The sequence below is a fragment of the Myotis brandtii genome, unplaced genomic scaffold, assembly GCF_000412655.1.
Source record: "Myotis brandtii unplaced genomic scaffold, ASM41265v1 scaffold1298, whole genome shotgun sequence".
Taxonomy (NCBI): Eukaryota; Metazoa; Chordata; class Mammalia; order Chiroptera; family Vespertilionidae; genus Myotis; species Myotis brandtii.
Window position 1 is genome coordinate 249,432 of NW_005354586.1, and position 20,366 is coordinate 269,797.

The 20,366-nt window shown below is 40.3% G+C and overlaps 1 protein-coding gene across 2 annotated transcripts in view; it reads left to right on the forward strand.

Moving 5' to 3' along the window:
- AMPH (amphiphysin) overlaps nt 1–20,366 on the forward strand; it is a 92,840-nt gene that overhangs the window by 29,738 nt on the left and 42,736 nt on the right. For both annotated transcript variants that reach the window (XM_014534375.1, XM_014534376.1), the window contains exons 4-10: nt 3,823–3,917; nt 5,177–5,272; nt 12,205–12,312; nt 14,157–14,242; nt 15,708–15,783; nt 16,511–16,593; nt 19,160–19,298. In XM_014534375.1, the coding sequence (XP_014389861.1) occupies nt 3,823–3,917; nt 5,177–5,272; nt 12,205–12,312; nt 14,157–14,242; nt 15,708–15,783; nt 16,511–16,593; nt 19,160–19,298 (683 nt within the window). The remainder of the gene's footprint in view (nt 1–3,822; nt 3,918–5,176; nt 5,273–12,204; nt 12,313–14,156; nt 14,243–15,707; nt 15,784–16,510; nt 16,594–19,159; nt 19,299–20,366) is intronic.

Below are 20,366 nucleotides of genomic sequence, written 5' to 3' on the forward strand. Positions count from 1 at the left end.
AGTTAGAGGTACTGGTAAGACATCCAAGTGGGGATCTGAAGTGAGGAGTCACTGGCATATGGGGAGGGGAGGAGGTCAGACACAGGGATAATGAACACATAACATCTGTCTCTAAGTCAGCGGTTCTCAACCTGAGGGTCGCAACCCCTTTGGGGGTCGAACCACCCTTTCACAGGGGTCACCTAAGACCATCGGAAAACACATATATAATTACATATTGTTTTTGTGATTAATCACTATGCTTTAATTATGTTCCATTTGTAACAATGAAAATACATCCTGCATATCAGATATTTACATTATGATTCATAACAGTAGCAAAATTACAGTTATGAAGTAGCAACGAAAATAATTTTATGGTTGGGGGTCACCACAACATGAGGAACTGTATTAAAGGAAAAACGAGATTTAGGGTAGCTAGGTAATTTGCCTAAGATAGCACAGATGGTGTATGATGGAACCAAGATTTTAATAAAGGCCGATTGATTGCAAATAATAATCTTAATTACTATGCCATACTGCCTCCAAAAGTAGTTTTTATGAAGGCTGGCATTTGACTGTTTGCAGTGTGTTAGGTACTTGCTCAACCGTTTGCGTGGATTATTTTATCTCATCTAAGTAATAGATGATGGGTGCCTTTTGAGGGTTGTGGCAGTGGGCCTGGAAGGAAGGGACTTCATCTGAGAATCAGGCAGAATTGGCTGGTCTCGCCAAGTTCAGTGTGGGAGGATGCATGGAAGAGGTCTTCCAGTTTTCTAACTGGGACCACTGGGCAATATTCATGAGGATGAGGAAGAGGAGGAGGAGCAGGTTTTGACAGGAAAGTTAGAGGTACTGGTAAGACATCCAAGTGGGGATCTGAAGTGAGGAGTCACTGGCATATGGGGAGGGGAGGAGGTCAGACACAGGGATAATGAACACATAACATCTGTCTCTAAGTCAGCGGTTCTCAACCTGAGGGTCGCAACCCCTTTGGGGGTCGAACCACCCTTTCACAGGGGTCACCTAAGACCATCGGAAAACACATATATAATTACATATTGTTTTTGTGATTAATCACTATGCTTTAATTATGTTCCATTTGTAACAATGAAAATACATCCTGCATATCAGATATTTACATTACGATTCATAACAGTAGCAACTAGCAATGAAAATAATTTTATGGTTGGGGGTCACCACAACATGAGGAACTGTATTAAAGGGTCGCGGCATTAGGAAGGTTGAGAACCACTGCTCTAAACACTTCCTTTTACCTGAGGCAACCCCTGTCGTCTTAAACAACTCTTTTCTAAACAATGGGTAAAACTTACAATATTTCAGATATTCTATTGGTGGTTTATAGCTGGTTTTGGTTATCATTTTAACTGATATTGTTTTTAACTAAAATATATACCCTCAGGCAGTTTAAGCAAAGAGGATTCAGGTAGCCGTGTAATCTATGCAACATATCTTTGATGATAAAGAGAGACTCACAGATTTGGTTGCAAATGTAAATAGAGATTGTTACAATAAATGCCTTGGAGAAAGTCCAAAATTCTGAAGAGAGGGAAGTGGTCCCTATCTAATAGTAAAACAGAATTCTTCTACGAAAATTACAAATCTTTTAAGAAAATGTTAGCTATTAGATATTATTAAATGTCACATGGCATCTATTCTGCTTTAATGTCACCAAATTGGATTAAAGGAAACAGGTTTTAGCTTTTTTCCTCTTATATCTGTCAGCAGAGTAAATTCTGAGTCCCTGAAATCTCCCTGTCAGTCTCTATGCTCCTTAAGAGCAAGGCATGTGTCTTGTTCACTTGCACATCCATCCAGTACTTTGTATAGAGTGTTCTAGAAACAATTTCTATGTCAAAACAGATTCTTTCCAAATTGTCCATCATACTGAGCCACACAGCAATTAGTAGTTATTTTTGGCTGCTAGACATATTTACTGCAACATTTTGCTTTTAACCTCAATGAGTAAGGTCATATGAATTTTATTTTAAGCTTACATTCACAGTTTTATTTTTACCACAAAGGTTATTTGTCCTGTGATACCATTATTTCCTTTTCTTCCTGCTAACGCATTAATAACCTATCTAAACAGCTCTTTATAAGGAAAAAACTTCAGAAGACTTGCACATCTAAACATGGAAGGGGGGGTCATCCAGTGACCAATGTGGTCTGAATTGCAGGGGTACGTTGTTAGTACAGACGCTTGTATATGGTGTCCCAAAATTCACCCAGGATTTGCAATTGAATTGAATTTCAAATCTTGCGTGAATTTTGGGACACCCTATACTTAGGGAGGGGCGAGTGTGGAAACTTGAGGTCATGTTGCTGCCACCTCACAATGACCACACGTACAAGAGAGAGCATCCTCACGCGCTGGGGGACTGATGCAGCTGTTGGCATGATTTTTGGCTTTCCGCACACCTTCAAGACTCTCGCTTCCTCAGAGTCCCCAGGAACTGGAGTCGTCACTGTTTTTCCCATCTTGTCTGCCTGGGCTTCATCTCGTGTTAAGGTGTTTCCGTCTGTTGTAAAGGGCTCCTTCAACGTGCTCAGTGATGTGCTTCATGGAGCGAGGCCTGGCCCTGGGTCACATTCCAGCCAGTAATGTGCAAAGACCAAATAGGAATCACCTTTTCAGGGGGAGGAAAGTGGGGGCGTTCTGTGCCTGGAGAGTGAAAAAGCACTAGGAACTACCAAATCACATGTTGACTTTTATACATCCTGTGCAAGGACATACTTCTGTCATTTCAGACATCTTCTTTTGTTTTGTTTTTCCTCTCACAATTGAACCCAGGATGGACTCCCTAAAATCCAACCAGTATGCGGCTGAGTCTAGACGGCTGCAGCTTTCAGTTTAACAAAAACTTTTCTATCTTTGATTCACTGGCATTAAGTTATGAGATGTGTTTTTGCTTCCAATGATAGCACTCGATCGTCCTCTGCTCTCCCTCTGTCCAGCCCCTTTTCCTATCCCCTAGTGACAAAGGCCAAGAAGCCAGCTCAGCCAGGTAACCCCTTCCAACTGGTGCTGGAGAGCCACTTCTCCAAGTCTGCAGCCAAAGATTGCCCCTTGTTTGTTCTCAGTCTGAGCTGTCTCCATGGCAACCCACACTTCACCTCCTTGTTTTGAAGGAGGGGTAGAAAAGGTTTGGTGATCATTTATATCACCATGTTGCACCTGGAAACTTTATATCTTTCTTATTATTAATAGCCAAATGTCTTTCTATGGAGGATTCTGACCCATAGAGTTAAAAATATTCTGATTTAAAACAGTATATATATATTTTAATAATATTGGAAAAAGAAAACCTTTTCTTTTCCCCTTTAAAAATTGTTAGGCCACTTAAACCAGTTTCAACGGTTATGTCCTAAAATTGTGTTGATTTTGCTTCTATCTGCTTCTAAAAAAATGCTTTATTTCTTGTATTTAAAGTCATTTAAATTAATTTCATTTTTAGGAGTCTGTAGTTTTATGGACAGGTATTCTAGGTGTCCTATTCATTTATGGTTCCATGCTGTTTAACAAATGACAGCACACATGATAGGACATATTTTTATTATTGTTGTTTTCAGAATAGGACACCTGGTTCATATTGTCAAGACCCGATATCTATCATTATCACGTAAATAACAGAAAATGCACACTATAACCAGATAAGTCTTATAGACCCTCAAGCAAAGATATAATTACAGATGCAATTAGCAGTTGTGCCTCCACAATTTTTGCTTAAATGATTAACAAAGATTTTTCTCTCACTTGGAGGGAGGAAGAAACTCCTCACCTGTTTCTATCTAACAGGAGTTGTTTTTCTCCAACACCAGGCATGCAAGAAGCCTCGATGAAGCTCACCGAGTCGCTGCACGAAGTCTATGAGCCTGATTGGTATGGGCGGGAAGATGTGAAGACGGTTGGTGAGGTAAGAGCCAGGATGGCCCCACACAGGAGGCCTCGGGGGGCTTCTGTGAGTCTCCCGCTGAATGCTGCTCACGCAGCCTGTTCCCCGACCCCCTCTTACCACTTCTCAGCCTTAATCATGAGGGGACAGACACCGTGTACACTCACAGGCACCATGTACGTACACAGGTATGTAACACCTCTGGGCTTCAGTATTCTCTTTTGTGTAATGGCAACAATAAGACTTTCTTCATAAAGCTGTTGTGAGAATCAGATGACACGTGTGTACATGCATACGTATTTAACCCGGTGATTTTCAATTGGTGTACCTCAACCGGTGTGCTGCAAGAATTTGTAAAACATGCAGTACCTGACTATTTAGTCAGAGGCACTGACCATTTTTTCCTTAGACTGTCAAAAAAATTAACAACAGCCTACACAATAATAGCCACCCTGTGTGAATGAATCAAAATTATACCTATTTTTGTCAGATCAGCAAAAATATATATTTTTGGTGTGCCACAGAATTTTAGTAATTTATGTGTGCCAAAGATGAAACAGGTTGAAAATCACTGATTTAACCCAATGCCTATACATAGGAATAGTAGTAGGAATAATAATAATAATAATAATAATAATACCTACTATTCATTGTGTCTTTATCATAATTGGAAGGTGCTTTTCCATTATGACTGTAAATTTTCTTTTCTCTCTGTGGAAGCTTCAGCAATGGTTTATTGTTTGTTTGAAGTGGTTTCTGATTTCCTGGAAGGCTTTGGAAGCAGTCTACGTGAAATTCTTCACAGTCCCAAAGGTCGCCTGTGAAGAATGTGGGGATCTACATTCTTTTTTTTAAATATATTTTTTATTGATTTTAGAGAGAAAGAGAGAGGGAGAGAGAGATAGAAGCATCAATGCTGAGAGAGAATCATTGATCGGCTGCCTCCTGCACCCTGGGCATGTGCCCTGACTGGGAATTGAACCGTGACCTCCTGGTTCATAGGTCAATGCTCAACCACTGAGCTGGTCGGGGTCAACATTCTTTATAATTCAGCATCAGAAATTTGTTAATGAGCTAAACCTTTAAATAACCTATATTGTCATTTAGAACTGGTAGCCAAACAGCCTAGAAATTTTATTGTATTATTAAACAATCCACGTTCTTTCTAGCATCTACTATCTGGGGACGTATTAGTTATCTAATTTTTTAGTTTCAGAATTTTTTGGAAGTTTAGTGAAAGGTATTCAATTATCTCTTTATTTCTCTCTCTTTTTTTTCAGAAATGTGATGTGCTATGGGAAGACTTCCATCAAAAACTAGTGGATGGGTCCCTGCTGACACTGGATACCTATCTGGGCCAATTTCCTGACATAAAGGTATTTTACTCTGTGTCTATAAAGCAAAGAACCAAATGGTCCCAGGTGCTTATTGAAACATGGGCAGGAGGAGTCAAAGACAGTTGGTAACTTTTCATTTATTTAATGCTATTTTTTATTCTATCCTATCCATTTGAAATAAAATGTAGTTAGAAAATTCAATTTTCCCCTTTCGTTAACTGCTTTAGCTTTTCTCTACATAAGTCTTTTTAATCCTATAGCTATCAAGTCAGAAATCAGAGATTCCCACCAAATTTTAACCTTTTTTATTTTGAAAATGTTTTATTATATACCATTTGACAAGAATGTCCATTAGAATAAACAGCAGTTACAAGGAAAGGAGAAACTTCATTGCAAATGTGAGGGCAAAGTCTGTTCTTTCTTTGTGAACTGTTTATTTTGCATGTGTCCATAGCACAACTGCATATTTTTTCTCTCTTGAGATTTCAGTTTCAAATTGAACTACATTTGACCCTTGAACAACATGGGATTTAGAGGTATTGACCCCCATGCAGTAAAAAATCCACATATAACTTTTGGTGCCCCCAAAACTCAACTACAGTTAACCTTGGGTATTCATAGGAGATTGGTTCCAGGACCCCTGAGGATACCAAAATTCATGGATGCTCAAGTGCCTTACGGTATATAAAACGGTGTCGAGCAGTGCATACAGTCAGCTCTCTACTGCGAATTCAAAACAGTGGATTGAAAATACTGTTTTGATCTGTGTTTGGTTGAATCTGAAAATGTGAAACTGGAGGGTAAGAATAGCCAACGTATATTTATTGACAAAATCTACGTATAAGTAAGTGGACCTGTGCAGTTCCAATCTGTGTTGTTAAAGGGCCAATTGTAATAGGATATAAGCATTTCAAATTCATTTGCATTTGGATCTAAAAATATCTTGTCTAAAACATTTGGCTTATGTGACACTTGGAGCCACTGAAAGGGAAATACAGAGGTGAAGGTTTGAATATTGCAGATATGGAATTGATCCTGGAGGTAAAGATGGTTTGTAAACCATCTGGGTTGTAAATAGCAAAAGGTACCCTTAATAAGCTGTCCCGTTGCCTAAAATTGTTTTCCCTGATCAAAGAAGAGTGCCAGGTAAGACAGTCACATATTTTCCTTTCTCTAGGGTGAGAAGGCCATGAGCCAGCGTCTGTGGGCATCTGCAATTTCTTATTAGGTGACTTCTGATGGGAAGTTCCATTCTTTTTTAAAAAAAATATATATTTTTATTGATTTCAGAGAGGAAAGGAGAGGAAGAGAGAGATAGAAACATCAGTGATGAGCGAGAATCATTGAGAATCATTGACGGCTGCCTCCTGCATACCCCCTACTGGGGATTGAGCCTGCAACTGGGCATGTGCCCTTGACCAGAATCGAACCTGGGACCCTTCAGTCCACAGGCCAATGCTCTACCCACTGAGCCAAACTGGCTAGGGCAGTTCTATTCTTACCTGGCCTTCTTTGGAGCCACTGCCAAACACCAGGGAACTATCTGCAGTAACGTGCACTGGCCTTGGCCATGAAACATCGTGAAGCGTCTTGGCCCAAAGAGCCTTCATATCAATAAATTAGTTTTCGTGGGCCCACCCAGAATTCCTAACACTATTGGCCAACATCTCAAAAGTGTGTTTTGAGATACCAGGGGCACCCATCAAGAACCTAAGTGGATCAGACTAGATACATTAGCCTTGTTGGCAAAATGTCACAGAGAACAATTCCAAATGATAGATTCTCAAGAAATTATCATAACAGCAGCAGAAGGCTTTATTGAGCCATTGCCTAAATATATCCAATTAAAAGGTAAATGTCAGTCTTCTTAATTTGATAAAACATTAAAAATTTAAATTAAAAACATTTTTTAATTCTGTAAGACCGCATGCACTAGCCTACAGGAAGCATGTTTTTGGCTATCTTCAAATTATTTGATAATATTCAGATTTCATCTTGGAATTTATAGCATTTGTGAAGAAAATAGTCTCAGAATCATTATCACACTTTAAAATATCATTTACTGCATGGCAATTTAACCTCCATAAAAATAACTTCCCAACTAATTAGAAGAGGATAAAGGAAAATTTTGTTCTCCTACTTGAAATTTTCCAAGCAGCTTGTGACAATGTGTCTAAATTGTTCATATATATACTCATAGTATGACTTCGCAAAACCAATGAAGGTAGTGACTGACTTTTTGTTCTCCTACTTGAAATTTCCCAAGCAGCTTGTGACGATGTGTCTAAATTGTTCATATATATACTCATGTATGACTTCGCAAAACCAATGAAGGTAGTGACTGACTATAGAAGACACATAAGAAAAGTTGTAGAGTTTCACAGCAAAAATTTAGTGTCATCAAAAAAAATGTGAAGAATCTCAGTTTTGCCCTAGCTGGTTTGGCTCAGTGGAGAAAGCGTCAGCCTGCAGATCAAAGGGTCCCGGGTTCAATTTTGGTCAAGGGCACATACCCTGGTTGCAGGCTCCTCCCCAGCCGGGCCCTGGTCAGGGCTCATGCAGGAGACAACCAATCTATGTGGACTATATCTTTTTAGTGTGTTCCATGTCAGAAAGATGAAGGACTCAGTAGCACTTTTACTTAAGCCAGTGATGGCGAACCTATGACACGCGTGTCAGAGGTGACATGCGAACTCATTTTTTTGGTTGATTTTTCTTTGTTAAATAGCATTTAAATATATAAAATAAATATCAAAAATATAAGTCTTTGTTTTACTATGACTGCAAATATCAAAAATTTTCTATATGTGACACGGCACCAGAGTTAAGTTAGGGTTTTTCAAAATACTGACACGCTGAGCTCAAAAGGTGGTCCTCCAGTTACTGAAATGTCTTTACACTAGAGATTTGGAATAATATCTGTGTTGATACACTGAAGATAAATGAAATATATATCTTGGTTTTACCTGTATCATGGAACGAGGCTGAAACAATCTCTCTCTCTTGCTGTAGCATACACATAGAGTTTCAACCCAGATAGAAAATTGTGCAACCGTGTCCTATGACAAAGAGTTGAGGAAATGCAATGTTTAACTTGGAAAGGAAACAATTTGGAATTGGAGAGGGGAGGGGGCAGATAGCTGTTTCTGATACTTGAAAGACTTTCCTGTGAAAAGGAAGTTAGAAGTGGATATAGACTTGATTTCTTTAAAAAGTTAGTGCCAAGTGGTTATGGAATGAATGGGTTATTAATGGAAAGGAGGATTATGATTAAAAATACTGAGTGGAGAATTTTCACAGCATGGAACACAGTTGACTTCCTTCCCTCCCATTAAAATCAACAGGCCATGTGTCTTAAAACTTCAGGCAAATTTCCAAATATTTACTGCAGCTCATCAGTGAGGTCTATGGAGTACCATTCATGAGGGGATATGTTTGACTTCTCCAACTGTGATTGGCAGGGCACCCAATGTTATGGTTCTTATTATGCAGCATTAATGTCTGAAACCAATGTTGTAATAAGAGCCAGCTTGTCACTAACCCAGGCAGGCTTACAGCTGTGAGCAGTTATTGTAAAATGTAGTTTAGATTCTATCTAGCGACCAAGCATGAGCAACTAATTATATATTTACAGCATGGTGCCAAAATGAATCCCAAACTGGGGTAATTATAGAAATTTTTAAAATTCAGTAAAATACTTTTTTTTTTTTACTGCATAAGGTCAGTACACAGTGGGAAATCTAAAGAAATTTAGATTGGGTTGGATGGATGAAATAAGAATTGTATCATTTTCTATATAAAAGCTAAAGTGCATTAACTCTACCCTTACTTAGGAGATTCGGTTCTCTGTTTTCAAGTTTTCCAAATATCAGATAGATAAGGAAATAAGATTGATTTGTTTTTCTAATGCAAAACTGTCTGCATCAAAATGAGGAATGGCCTTCAACATAGTCACTTCTACATGGTGAGTTGTACTCTGTAATTGACTTGTCTCACACAAAAATAAGCCACATTATTTACTTCACTTCTTGTTTTGAACAAAATCTAAGATGACCCAGTGCACTATTTCATCTTATTCCCAGGCTTGGAAGTAATTGAATTTTGGCTGCTTTCGAAAATCTAATTCATCTTCAGAGAATCAAGGTTTTGCTTCTTGGAGCAAAGTCCACAAAGCAGAGCTTTATATAAGTTTGCCTATAGTTACACAAGGCCACTGTTTCAAAGGACAGTTTTCCTTTGGATATAACAGATATTTGCTAAAAATGATTAGCTCTGTCATCCCATAGGCCATTGTATCCACCATATTTTATTGAAGGACTCTTTTTACCCGGTCTGGGCTTATTCATCACATATTTTTAAGTGAATGTGGTGTGTCAACCATACTTTCCACTACTAACAACAGCTGGAAATGGTAGGTACAGAGGGTAAAATGAAAGAGATTGGAATGAGAGAAACTTCCCCAGCCCACCTATCACCAGCCCTGAAGGGTGTGTAGAGGAATATCATAGAGTGACAGATGGTAATAATTGAATGATAGTCTGCCAGAGAAATATGGGAGCTGGTAGAAGTTCTACCAAGAGTTGGGAGTAGGTCTGGGACTAAGTGAGGCAATTGAGGCCATTAGGATTCAAAATTATTAGGAAGCACCTCTTCCTGGTAGGTGATCCTGCACTTACATGATCCTGAGGGTGAGAGCCTCTTAAGATTTGTGCCCTAGGTGTCTCACTTGCCTCACCCTCCTCTAGGCACTGGTGGGTAGGGGAGCTGTTATCTAATTTATCATTTGGGAAATGATAAATTAGACTTCCTAAGCAATTCTGGACAAATTAGAGTAACCTCTAATATCTTCTCTTATGGGTTGTTATTCATTTCTTATGGGTCCTATTTCATAATTTTTTATTGAATGCTTCACAGCATATATAGAAAAGTAAAGATTGAAGTAATATTTATGTCTTTTTTGTCAGACTATTGGTGTGGGAGTTCAAATCAATGTAACTGTAACTTGCGCTGGGTTTGGGTTTTGTTGTCGTTGTTACTTTCAGTGCACTCTGGCTTTCAGAATCCTTTATGGCAGCGGTTCTCAACCTGTGGGTCGGGACCCCTTTGGCGGTCGAACGACCCTTTCACAGGGGTTGCCTAAGACCATCCTGCATATCAGATATTTACATGACGATTCATAACAGTAGCAACATTACAGTTATGAAGTAGCAACGAAAATAATTTTATGGTTGGGTCACAACATGAGGAACTGTATTTAAAGGGCCAGAGGTTGAGAACCACTGCTTTATGGGCTATACTACTTTGTGCTTGTGCAAACACCTATAATGTTTTCAGACTCTTAAGTTGAAGTCTAGTTTTTGCTTCTTTTTTGACTCACATATTGTGGGCCCATGGATGCCAGAGAGTTTTCATCAGTGTTCCTGCTCCCCATCAGATTTAAGTTGTCCTTTTATGCCTGCATTGCAGAGGGCATGTGGTCTTTCGCTATGAACTTGTCTTTCCTCCAGTGGTAGGCAACTATCGCTTGTTTTCAGTACTAGACTGGTAGTGGGAGCGGGGCTGTTTTCTGTTATACTCTCTTGTCCTTGTGTTAGGTGGACTTTACCGTGTACCTGTGGTTGGTCTTGAGCAGTAGTTTTCTGCCTCTGCCCTCGTGAGAACCCCCCTCTGTCATATCTTGGACACAAGAAGATTTTATGTCTTTCCCACATGGGTGGCCACTTACCCTCTGGGTAGCAGTTATCTCTGCAGGCATTCTAGGGGCCAGAGGGGTTCTATCCTGTCACCAGAGCAGATTGGTTTTGCTTCTACTCCTCAGAAGCAGCAGATCTTCACCTGGCCTCTGCAGGCGAGAGGATCTGTTGCTATCTCCTCCAACAGCTTAAAGCGTTTGCTCTGTAAGAGGAAAAGGTCTGTGGAATCGGTTAGGGCTTTGTGTCCACCCCCAGCAGTCAGAGGTCCCCTCATTCTCCCCGCACTGCAAGGGAGTTTCTTGTCCTCAACCTTCTGATACATTGAGTAGAGGCCCAAGGAAAGGGCTCCCCATAAATGCAATGTCCCCTTGTGTCTTGACACCCAACTATTCTAAACTACATGTTAGCGCCCACTAAGGCTTTGATGATTTGTTAAAATTTTAGTTGACCTCTTCTTACGCATTTGCATCTAGGAGACAACTTTTACCTGTGCCCTGCCAAGGTGAAATGGCTCGCATGTCTCTTTTTTCATTGGAGGGACTTGCCCCTCTTTAGAATTCAGATTATTTTATTGCCTTGTGACCTCAGGTCTCTGATACAATCAAGAAAATTATGTTGTTATGGATTATTCAGATTTGTTCTTGTTTATGTGGGAGGGATATTCTTTGCAGCTCTCTGTGTCCTGAGGGCAGAAGTCTCTAGGAATCCATGTATTTTTTAAGCTCCTGAGATGACTCCAATGAACAAACAGATTGAGGAACACGTCTAAGAAAAAGGATTTTTATTCCTAAGAATCTACTTTAGAGAACTGCTTTATAAATATAGAACTGCTTTATAAATCTGCTTTGTAGAACTGCTGTTGGTGCGAGTGTAATTAGAATTATAAAGCTAATTCTACTATAGTCTTTTACTATTTTGAAAATAGAACATTTAAAGATTTAAAATACAGGCTAATCAAGTGAATAGGTTTACCTGCTTCTCTCAACCACTACTAGAATTTTTCTGGTCTTTGACTATAAATTCTGCTTTCCACTCCTCATGACTGGTTTGATTTTTATCAGAAGGGAAGCTATTTACCTAATGGTTTTCACACAAATGATTGAAGGCAGTAGTCTGATTTCCAGGGGTCACTGGTCTATTAAAATTCCAGTTCACCTTGATCTCCAGCTAAGATCTCAGCTACTCTGGACAAAGAAAGCATTTTAGCAGTAAAAAAAATAAATTAAAAAAAAAATCTCACCAGGTCTCTTTCTTCACGCACATATTTTCCATCGGCAGAATCGCATTGCCAAGCGCAGCAGGAAGCTGGTTGACTATGACAGTGCCCGCCACCACCTGGAGGCTTTGCAGAGCTCCAAGAGGAAGGACGAGAGTCGAATCTCTAAGGTAGGGAGTGATCTTTCTGTTGAAACCATTCCATATTCTGTGACCTATAGCAACTTTGCTTCTAAAAATGAAATATTTCCTTTTTAAAGGATATTGGGATCAGGACGGAATTTAAACTGAAACATGGTCCTTGTGGGCTGCTTTCCATAAGTTTTAGTTAAAGATAAGGTTTTTGATGTTATTGTAGAGTTCTCATGGGTGACACGACTCATGCATTTTGGTCAGAATAGACTTTGCCCCCCAACAATGCTGTAGGATCAGAGAAAGTAATTTGTTCTTGTACTTCTCTCTGTGTTTGTGCTCCACCCTTGATGCTAAAATGCAGATGCAGATAGGGAACCGAGTTTGAAAATCTCAGACATAACTTGATTGAGAGTACAGACATGTGCTAGATTTGCATAGCATTCATTTTCTTTTAGGAAACCCATTTTAGTAACTTTTACGGTATGTCATACATTTACAGATGCCACTTAATGTATTACACCTGATAACTACTCCCTTCTCTTCCAGTCTTGCTTCCTCCTATCTGCCTACACACAGCTGCCTGGTCTTCCTACAGCACATATTTAGATATGTTTCTCATTGCTTACGTCTTTTAATGGCTTCCATTGCCTGTAGAAAAATTTTAAATTGCTTAGCACAGCATGTGCAACCTTCTCTATTTGGTTGTGACTCATCCCTTTATCCTTATCAACTTCCATGAATTTTTTTCCTCTCCTCTCCTTCTGTGCACACATCCTGAGCTAGAGGCTCCATGACCTACATATCAGTTCCTGAGCAGCCACAATAACAGCTGTTCTTCATGTGAGGCCTCAGAGATACCAGCCACATGTTCAAGACTTCATCTACATCACCTTTCCTTAATACTCGCACCACCTGTCAGTGGGCATTACTACCTCCATTTTATAAATGAGGTAGCTGAGGTAAAAAGTGATAAGACAAATTCACAAGGTTAGTGCGCTGAAATTCCAACCCAAGGAACTCTATCTTTATATATTGCAATGCTTTAGCCTCTCCCTTCAAGATTCAGTTAAAAAATATTACCTTCTCTATGGAACCTTTCTTTCCACCATCTTCCACAACAACATACTTCATAACATTTTACAAGTCCTGTCTTTCAATGTAATTTAGACTTCCCACTAGACTGAGGGTTTCTTAGGGAAGCATCCATATTCTCATCCAGAGCAGTGTGTAACAGGCCGTTAACAGATTTTTATAGAATGAATGAATCTGCCAGAGAATGTAAGAGCACCCATTGTATTCAATTCAGTTTTCCTAAAACTTAATATTTCACATTTATTAAAAAAAATTATGTAGGTAATAAGCAGAGTGATTTTTCTTCTACCCAAAATGTTTTCAGGATTCCATAAAGTGATTCCTATTTTATATTAAACTAGTAGTGGCCCGGTGCATGAAATTTGTGCACTCAGGGGAGGAGGGGTTCCCAGCCTGGCCTGTGCCCTGTTACAGTGTGGGAGCCCCGTGATCCATTGCCCCAAAGAGGTAGGCCCCGCCCACCCATCCGGGGCTCCTTGATGGATTGCCCCAAAGAGGTAGGCCAGAGCCAGGGGAGGCCTGTGGACCCCGGGCCTGGCCACAGCGGAGGCCTGCGGACCCCCGACGCAGGCACGCGGAGAGGCCTCAGCCGTGCCCCACCCTGATACTGCAAGTCCCCGCCCACCCGTGCCTGCTGCGCATGCAGCCTCCAGCTGATTGGTCGTTACGCGTGAGGGCATCCCGACCATTTGCATATTATCCTTTTATTAGTATAGATGATTAAGTTGAAATGGCTTGTGTTATGTGATTTTTTTTTAGTGTGAACACATGTTATGTGTCATTTCTAGGCAGAAGAGGAATTTCAGAAAGCACAGAAAGTGTTTGAAGAGTTTAACGTTGACTTGCAAGAGGAGTTACCATCATTATGGTCAAGGTAAAGATGTTTTTGTACAGGTTGTACCTGTCCCTTTTAGAAGTTTAAGAACAACGAATATACAGTGAATATGCCGTATCTTGCCCTTGTTGCCTGTGACAGTTCAGCGCTGTCAGTGGAAGTGTTCTATAGTCTAGCTTTCCCATATGAGAGATACTTGCCACATGTGGCTGGCTGTTGAGTACTTGGAATGTAACTGAATTTTAAATTAAGCTTATTTAGGTTTGATTCACTTAGATTTAAATAACCTCACATAGCTAGCAGTTGCCATATTGGATGTCACAGTTAAACCTTGATATAGTTATCAAGTGGAGACTCGAATCTCAATTAAAGGCATTAGGAGAATTTCCCTTAACCCTGAAGTTTACAAGGATACCCTCTCACATAGCATTTACACTCAAGAAACTTATTCTAAGGAAATAAATGGTAAAGCTATGCACATTTTAATTCATAGATCTTCATTAGGGTTTGGTTCATCATAGTGACATATTAATGAAAATAAAACAGTATTCATCAATCAACTTCAGCTACCTCCTCCCGTCTGCACCCACCTTCTGTTTAAATCTGACCTGCTCTTCAGGACAGCCTATGTTTGTCTTCTCAAACAGATGTTCGCAGCTGGCACAGGGCTCCTTATTCCCCTCACCTCTCCAGTTCCTTTAGCTGTTTCTGTCCAATCTAATTATTATTGATATTTAGTCATGTATGGCCTTTGTGATAACTTTAACATTTACACCCTGCTTCTTTCCCTTACCAGTATTAATGGAGCCTGTGTTCATTAATCAGTCTCCTCTAATGAGATTGTTAGTTCCTGGAGCCACCTTAGCCCACCACCAGGCATGCACCCAGTGTTGGATAAGCCCTTTTTGAGTAATGGAGGGGAGGTATGAGGAATCACTGACTGGTTAACTGGGGTCCTGGAAAAGGGGTGCTGAGTTGTCACATAAAGTGCCCAAGAAGACTTCTCTGCCAACAGTACAATGAGTCGGGTCCCCTGCACGGTTGTCGGCATCTGCAGTCTCTCCTCTCCTATGCAGCTTTTGCCTTAGTTCCTTTCTCAAATGCACATCCAGGCCCTCTCCTTTCCCCTCTCGCAAACATGGCCAGAGGCCACCAATAACCATTGCCTGCAGATAAACGCTGTGCTTTGCAGTCAGGCAGGTCCTCTGTCTCAGAGCACAGGTCTACACCACCAGGCTCTGTCTCCTTGGCTTCTGGTCTGACTCTCTTTAGTACTTACTATTTCCCAAGCACCCTGTACCAGGATTTTCTTTATTAATATATGTTTACGTATGTTTATATAATGTGAAGGCCTGAGCTTGGAGCAGGGTCAGGCTAGAAGGGGTCAATGGGGGAAGTGGGGGGACATATGTAATACTTTCAACAATAAATATTTATTTAAAATACAGTTTTGCTCACTGGTCTTTCCCTTCTATTCTTTCCTCTTGGTATCTCCACATGGTAGACGAGTTGGATTCTATGTCAATACCTTCAAAAATGTCTCTAGCCTTGAGGCCAAGTTTCATAAGGAAATTGCCGTGGTGAGTAATGATGATTACTTTTACATATGGAATATAAAGTAATGAACATTTATTCTGGAAGCAAATGAAGTGGCATAGCATTATACAAAGAATGCGTTCACTTGCATGTTGTTTTAAATAGTGTATTATTACTCTTAGTAATATTTCTACAAATTTTTTGTTATGACCACATAGTTCTCTATATCTGACAAAGATTTTAGTGCGTGGGCATACAAACATGCTCTCACGAATCACTTGCTTCTTTGATTTCTCTTCTGAAATTACTTTTGTCATTGTCACAGTTTCAGAGTTTTGGGTTTGTTCGTTTTTCAATCAGTTTTTAATGTTGGAGTTTCAAGTGATACTTTAAGCTGAGGAAAGTATGTCTCCAAATATTCAGATAATCAGCAGATGTGCTGTCCATTGGTGTTCTCTTGGTTTAGCAGCTGGTTGTTTGTACGACTTTATCTCTAGGAGAGTCCATATAAACAGTTATTTTTTTTGTTTGTTTTCTGTTCTGTACTCTGGTTAAGAAATATGTTTAGAGTCCATGTAAACAGTTAATTTTTTTTGTTTTCTGTTCTGTACTCTGGTTAAGAAATATGTTTAAAGTTTTTAAAGTTTTTTTGTGTTTGTGACCTTTTTGACACAAATTCTAACTTTTCAATAAACCTTTTTGGGGGGCAATAGCCCGAGTAGGCATCAAAATGATTTGCAGCTAATAGACAGGTGGCCTCTGTCCCCTTAGCTTTGCCACAAACTGTATGAAGTGATGACGAAACTGGGCGACCAGCATGCTGACAAGGCCTTCACCATTCAAGGTGCTCCCAGGTAGGCCTTGTTCATCAGAGTCACGTTCATGGCTGTTCACTTTTAATGCAATGCTTGTTGCAATTTCTGCAGTCTGTATCAGCCTATGCTATTTTACTCATCCTATAAAAATCTAAAATGAAGGAGCCTTTCCTTATAGAGGCAGACACCAGCTTTACTTAGTTTTATGCTTTTTCATATTTTTTAAAAGATATATTTTTATTGATTTCAGAAAGGAAGGGAGAGAGAGAGATAGAAATATCAATGGTGAAGGAGAATCATTGATTGGCTGCCTCCTGCATGCCCCACACTGGGGACCAAGCCTGAAACCTGGGCATGTGCCCTGACTGGGAATCGAACCCTGACCTCCTGGTTAATAGGTTGATGCTCAACCACTGAGCCACACCAGCTGGGCTGCTTTTTCACATTTACCTTCAGCCTCCAGATTTACCCACCATAGCCTTTTCTCATCTTCACCATAGAATTGACTGTCTGCCTCTTGGCATTCCATGGGAACTGAGAGCAATGGTATAAATTTTTAACATATAATTTCTAGCTGTGCACTTGTTCTTTCTTTGGAGAAGAAAGGAATTCCCCAAACTCATAACAGTTAACCCTGATATTTATCGTTGGTGGTGACATACTTAAAGAATCCATTTTCAGAAAGGAAAGAGAAAGTAGGTGAGACCTCACCATCATCTTGCCTCCTAACTCCACCTGACAAACACAGCATTGCTTTGCTTGTATTGCGTATGGTTATTTTGAGTGTGCCAATCAAGTAAGTACACCAAAGGTCCAGTGATCCACAGGCGAAGTATCTGTGTTGCCAGGGTCGTTTGGCTTTATATCAGCTTTCTCCTGTGATTTTGGAATCTCTTTTATTCTATCCATGGCAGGCATTATATACTCAAGGAATGCAGGCCTTGGGCTGGAAGTCCAAAGACCCAGCTTTCAGTTTTATGACTCTACATGTAGTTAACATGCATTGCTTTTCTTAAGTCCAAGAACCTCTCTGGTTAAAGATCTCATTTTTTCAATCAGTAGGGGGGAAAGATGCTATTGGAATAAACAGTGTTAATAGGCAGTGTGACATTCTACATTTGCAATTTTAACATCAATGTATACATTCATACACATACATTTATAGAAATACATATATTTCTATAAATATATAGAGCATGTGAATACATATATTTCTATAAATATATAGAAATATATGCCCCACCATCTCCATCTGTCAGTGTGAGGTCTCTCTGGAGGAAGCTGATATTCTTATCGTTGCTCTTTGCATTAGCTGTATTCATAGTCTCTGCTATGGCTTCTGTATGTACTAAGTGGGCATGAAGTGTATCTTCTCCTTCTAAGGGAAAGAATATTTCCTAAAGGAATGCATGAAATGGGTAGAGCTACTGTTTCCAATACAGCTAGGAACAAAGTAAGAAGTAATATCAAAATGACATTTGGGTGTTTTAGAAATACAATACATCAACAAAATTAAGGATTGCTCCCTTATGGAGAGATGAAAGGGATAAATGCATCTGAAAACTTCAAAGTTGATAAGTCAGATAAAATGGAGAGAGTGGGGCCATGGTCATTTAACAAATGTTCCTTCCACTTTTTGTTCAATGTTCCTCTGCAGAACGAGGTGGTGAGTGAGCTCAGTGGCATCTATCTCAGTTAAGCATAGACTGGGGCGGGGCTTCCCGACAGAGGCTGTGATGGCTGGCCCATGGCCCGGTCCTGGGGTGTGGCCTTATTCTCTCTGTAGGACCCATTCCCCTGTAGACCATGCTGCTGTGTACATGCTCATTTGGTTTGGGATGCAGGTCCTGTTCCCTCAGCTACAGACTTTTGAAATTCTTAGAGAGCAGAATGCATCCCAAATGCCCTCTTAGTCATTAAATTTGGGCTGTTCACTAGCACCTGGCCTGGTGCCATGGATGTGGTGGGTTGTCAGTAAATATTTCTGACTCTGGTCCATCACATAATTTGTTTGCACATTTCAAGGTGCCTGAGCCGAGTCATTGCTCTTTAAGGTGTGGAAGCAGAAACAGTTAATGAAATGAATTTCCAAATGGTATCAGGAACCATTCCTACGAAATTTTAATTAACATTACCCTAAGGATGCCTTTTAACATAAAAGTTATACTTTTTAAGGAAGGTTTTTCTATAGATTACGACATAGCAAGATTCTCCTGTAAATCAAAAGTGAGATTAGTTCATTCAATTCAGCTTATGTTTGAAAGATTCTTACAGGGCCTGTTTGGGTCAGTGGAAAGATCAAGGGTTGCATTAGTAAGGCCTGAATTCAGATCCAGTAAATTGTCGAGTGACTTTAGGGATTTTTAACCCCTCTGCATGTGTATTGTGGTGATTAGAGATAATTATGGACAGGGTCTGGCACACAGTGGTCAATAAGTGGTACTAGTTATTACATCAACGTTCATAAGTATCAGAATTAACCTGGAAGGGGGAGTAGATAAATAATAGCTGTTAGGGCTCAGGATTTCTCTGGAGTGAAGGAACCCTGATAAATAAATACTGCTCCTTAGAAGGCCCCTTGCTCACATCTCCTGTGTTCATCTAGTGACTCGGGTCCTCTCCGCATTGCAAAGACACCATCACCGCCCGAGGAGCCTTCACCCCTCCCGAGCCCGACAGCCAGTCCCAATCATACGCTGGCGCCTGCATCTCCCGCACCAGCACGGCCTCGGTCACCTTCTCAGGTAGGAAGAGAGCAGACACATTGCGGTGACTAGAAGAGCGTGTGGTGGAGTGACCCATCTGGGATAGCCCTGTGGTGCTGGGGCATGGAGAGGAGTTTCTGGTTGGGAGATTTTGAGGGGTGAAGCTTTAGGCATTGTGATTGTCACTAAGGAGTCAATCATTTTTCTTACTTGGATTTTTATTTCCTGGCACACCCTATACCTGAGCGTTTATCTCAGGCTCCCCTACTCTCCTCTGCTCCTATCTCTTGCTTCGTTTCCTAGAGCTTCGTGTAATCCTACCTTCTCTGTGAAACCTCCCTCCTGTAGTGCTTTAGGTAACATTTGGGGCAATTTATAGACATGAAAAGCTCTTTTGTGTATATGCGATTTCACGCTTTTAAATATATATATATATATATTTATTGATTTCAGAGAGGAAGGGAGAGGGAGAGCGAGATAGAAACATCAATGATGAGAGAGAATCATTGATCGGCTGCCTCCTGCATGCCCCACACTGGGGATTGAGCCCACAACCCTGGCATGTGCCCTGACTGGGAATTGAACTATGACCTCCTGGTTCATAGGTTACGCTCAACCACTGAGCCACGCTGGCCAGGCTTCACACTTTTTGTATCACCCGCCCTATATTGTACATGAATAAACACTTGACAAAAGTGTAGGAAGCAAATGATTGAAAGAAACTGTAAAGGCCAGGGAAAGGCAAATATAGAGAAAATTTGCCACCCATTTCTTTCTTACTTTGGGTGAAAATGAAATTCCATTGAGAAATCTTGAAGTCTCCAGGGCAGTTCAAGCTTTCATGTATACGGCTGACAGTAAGTCGGGAGAGTCCCAGGAAGATATATGGAACAGATAGACCCTTAAAATCCTTTGGAAAATATTGGAGTGGAAAATGAAATATTTGCTCCCTGTATGTAGTCTCACCAATTCCAGTGAAAAACTTGCTTGACTTTAATTTAAAAATTTTAATTTATTGCTGAATTAAGAAGTCATTTTCAGTTGCTTCAGAGAAGGTATTGCCTTCGTTTAACCTTGGAGTCACAGGCACCTGCCTCGGGCCCTGTG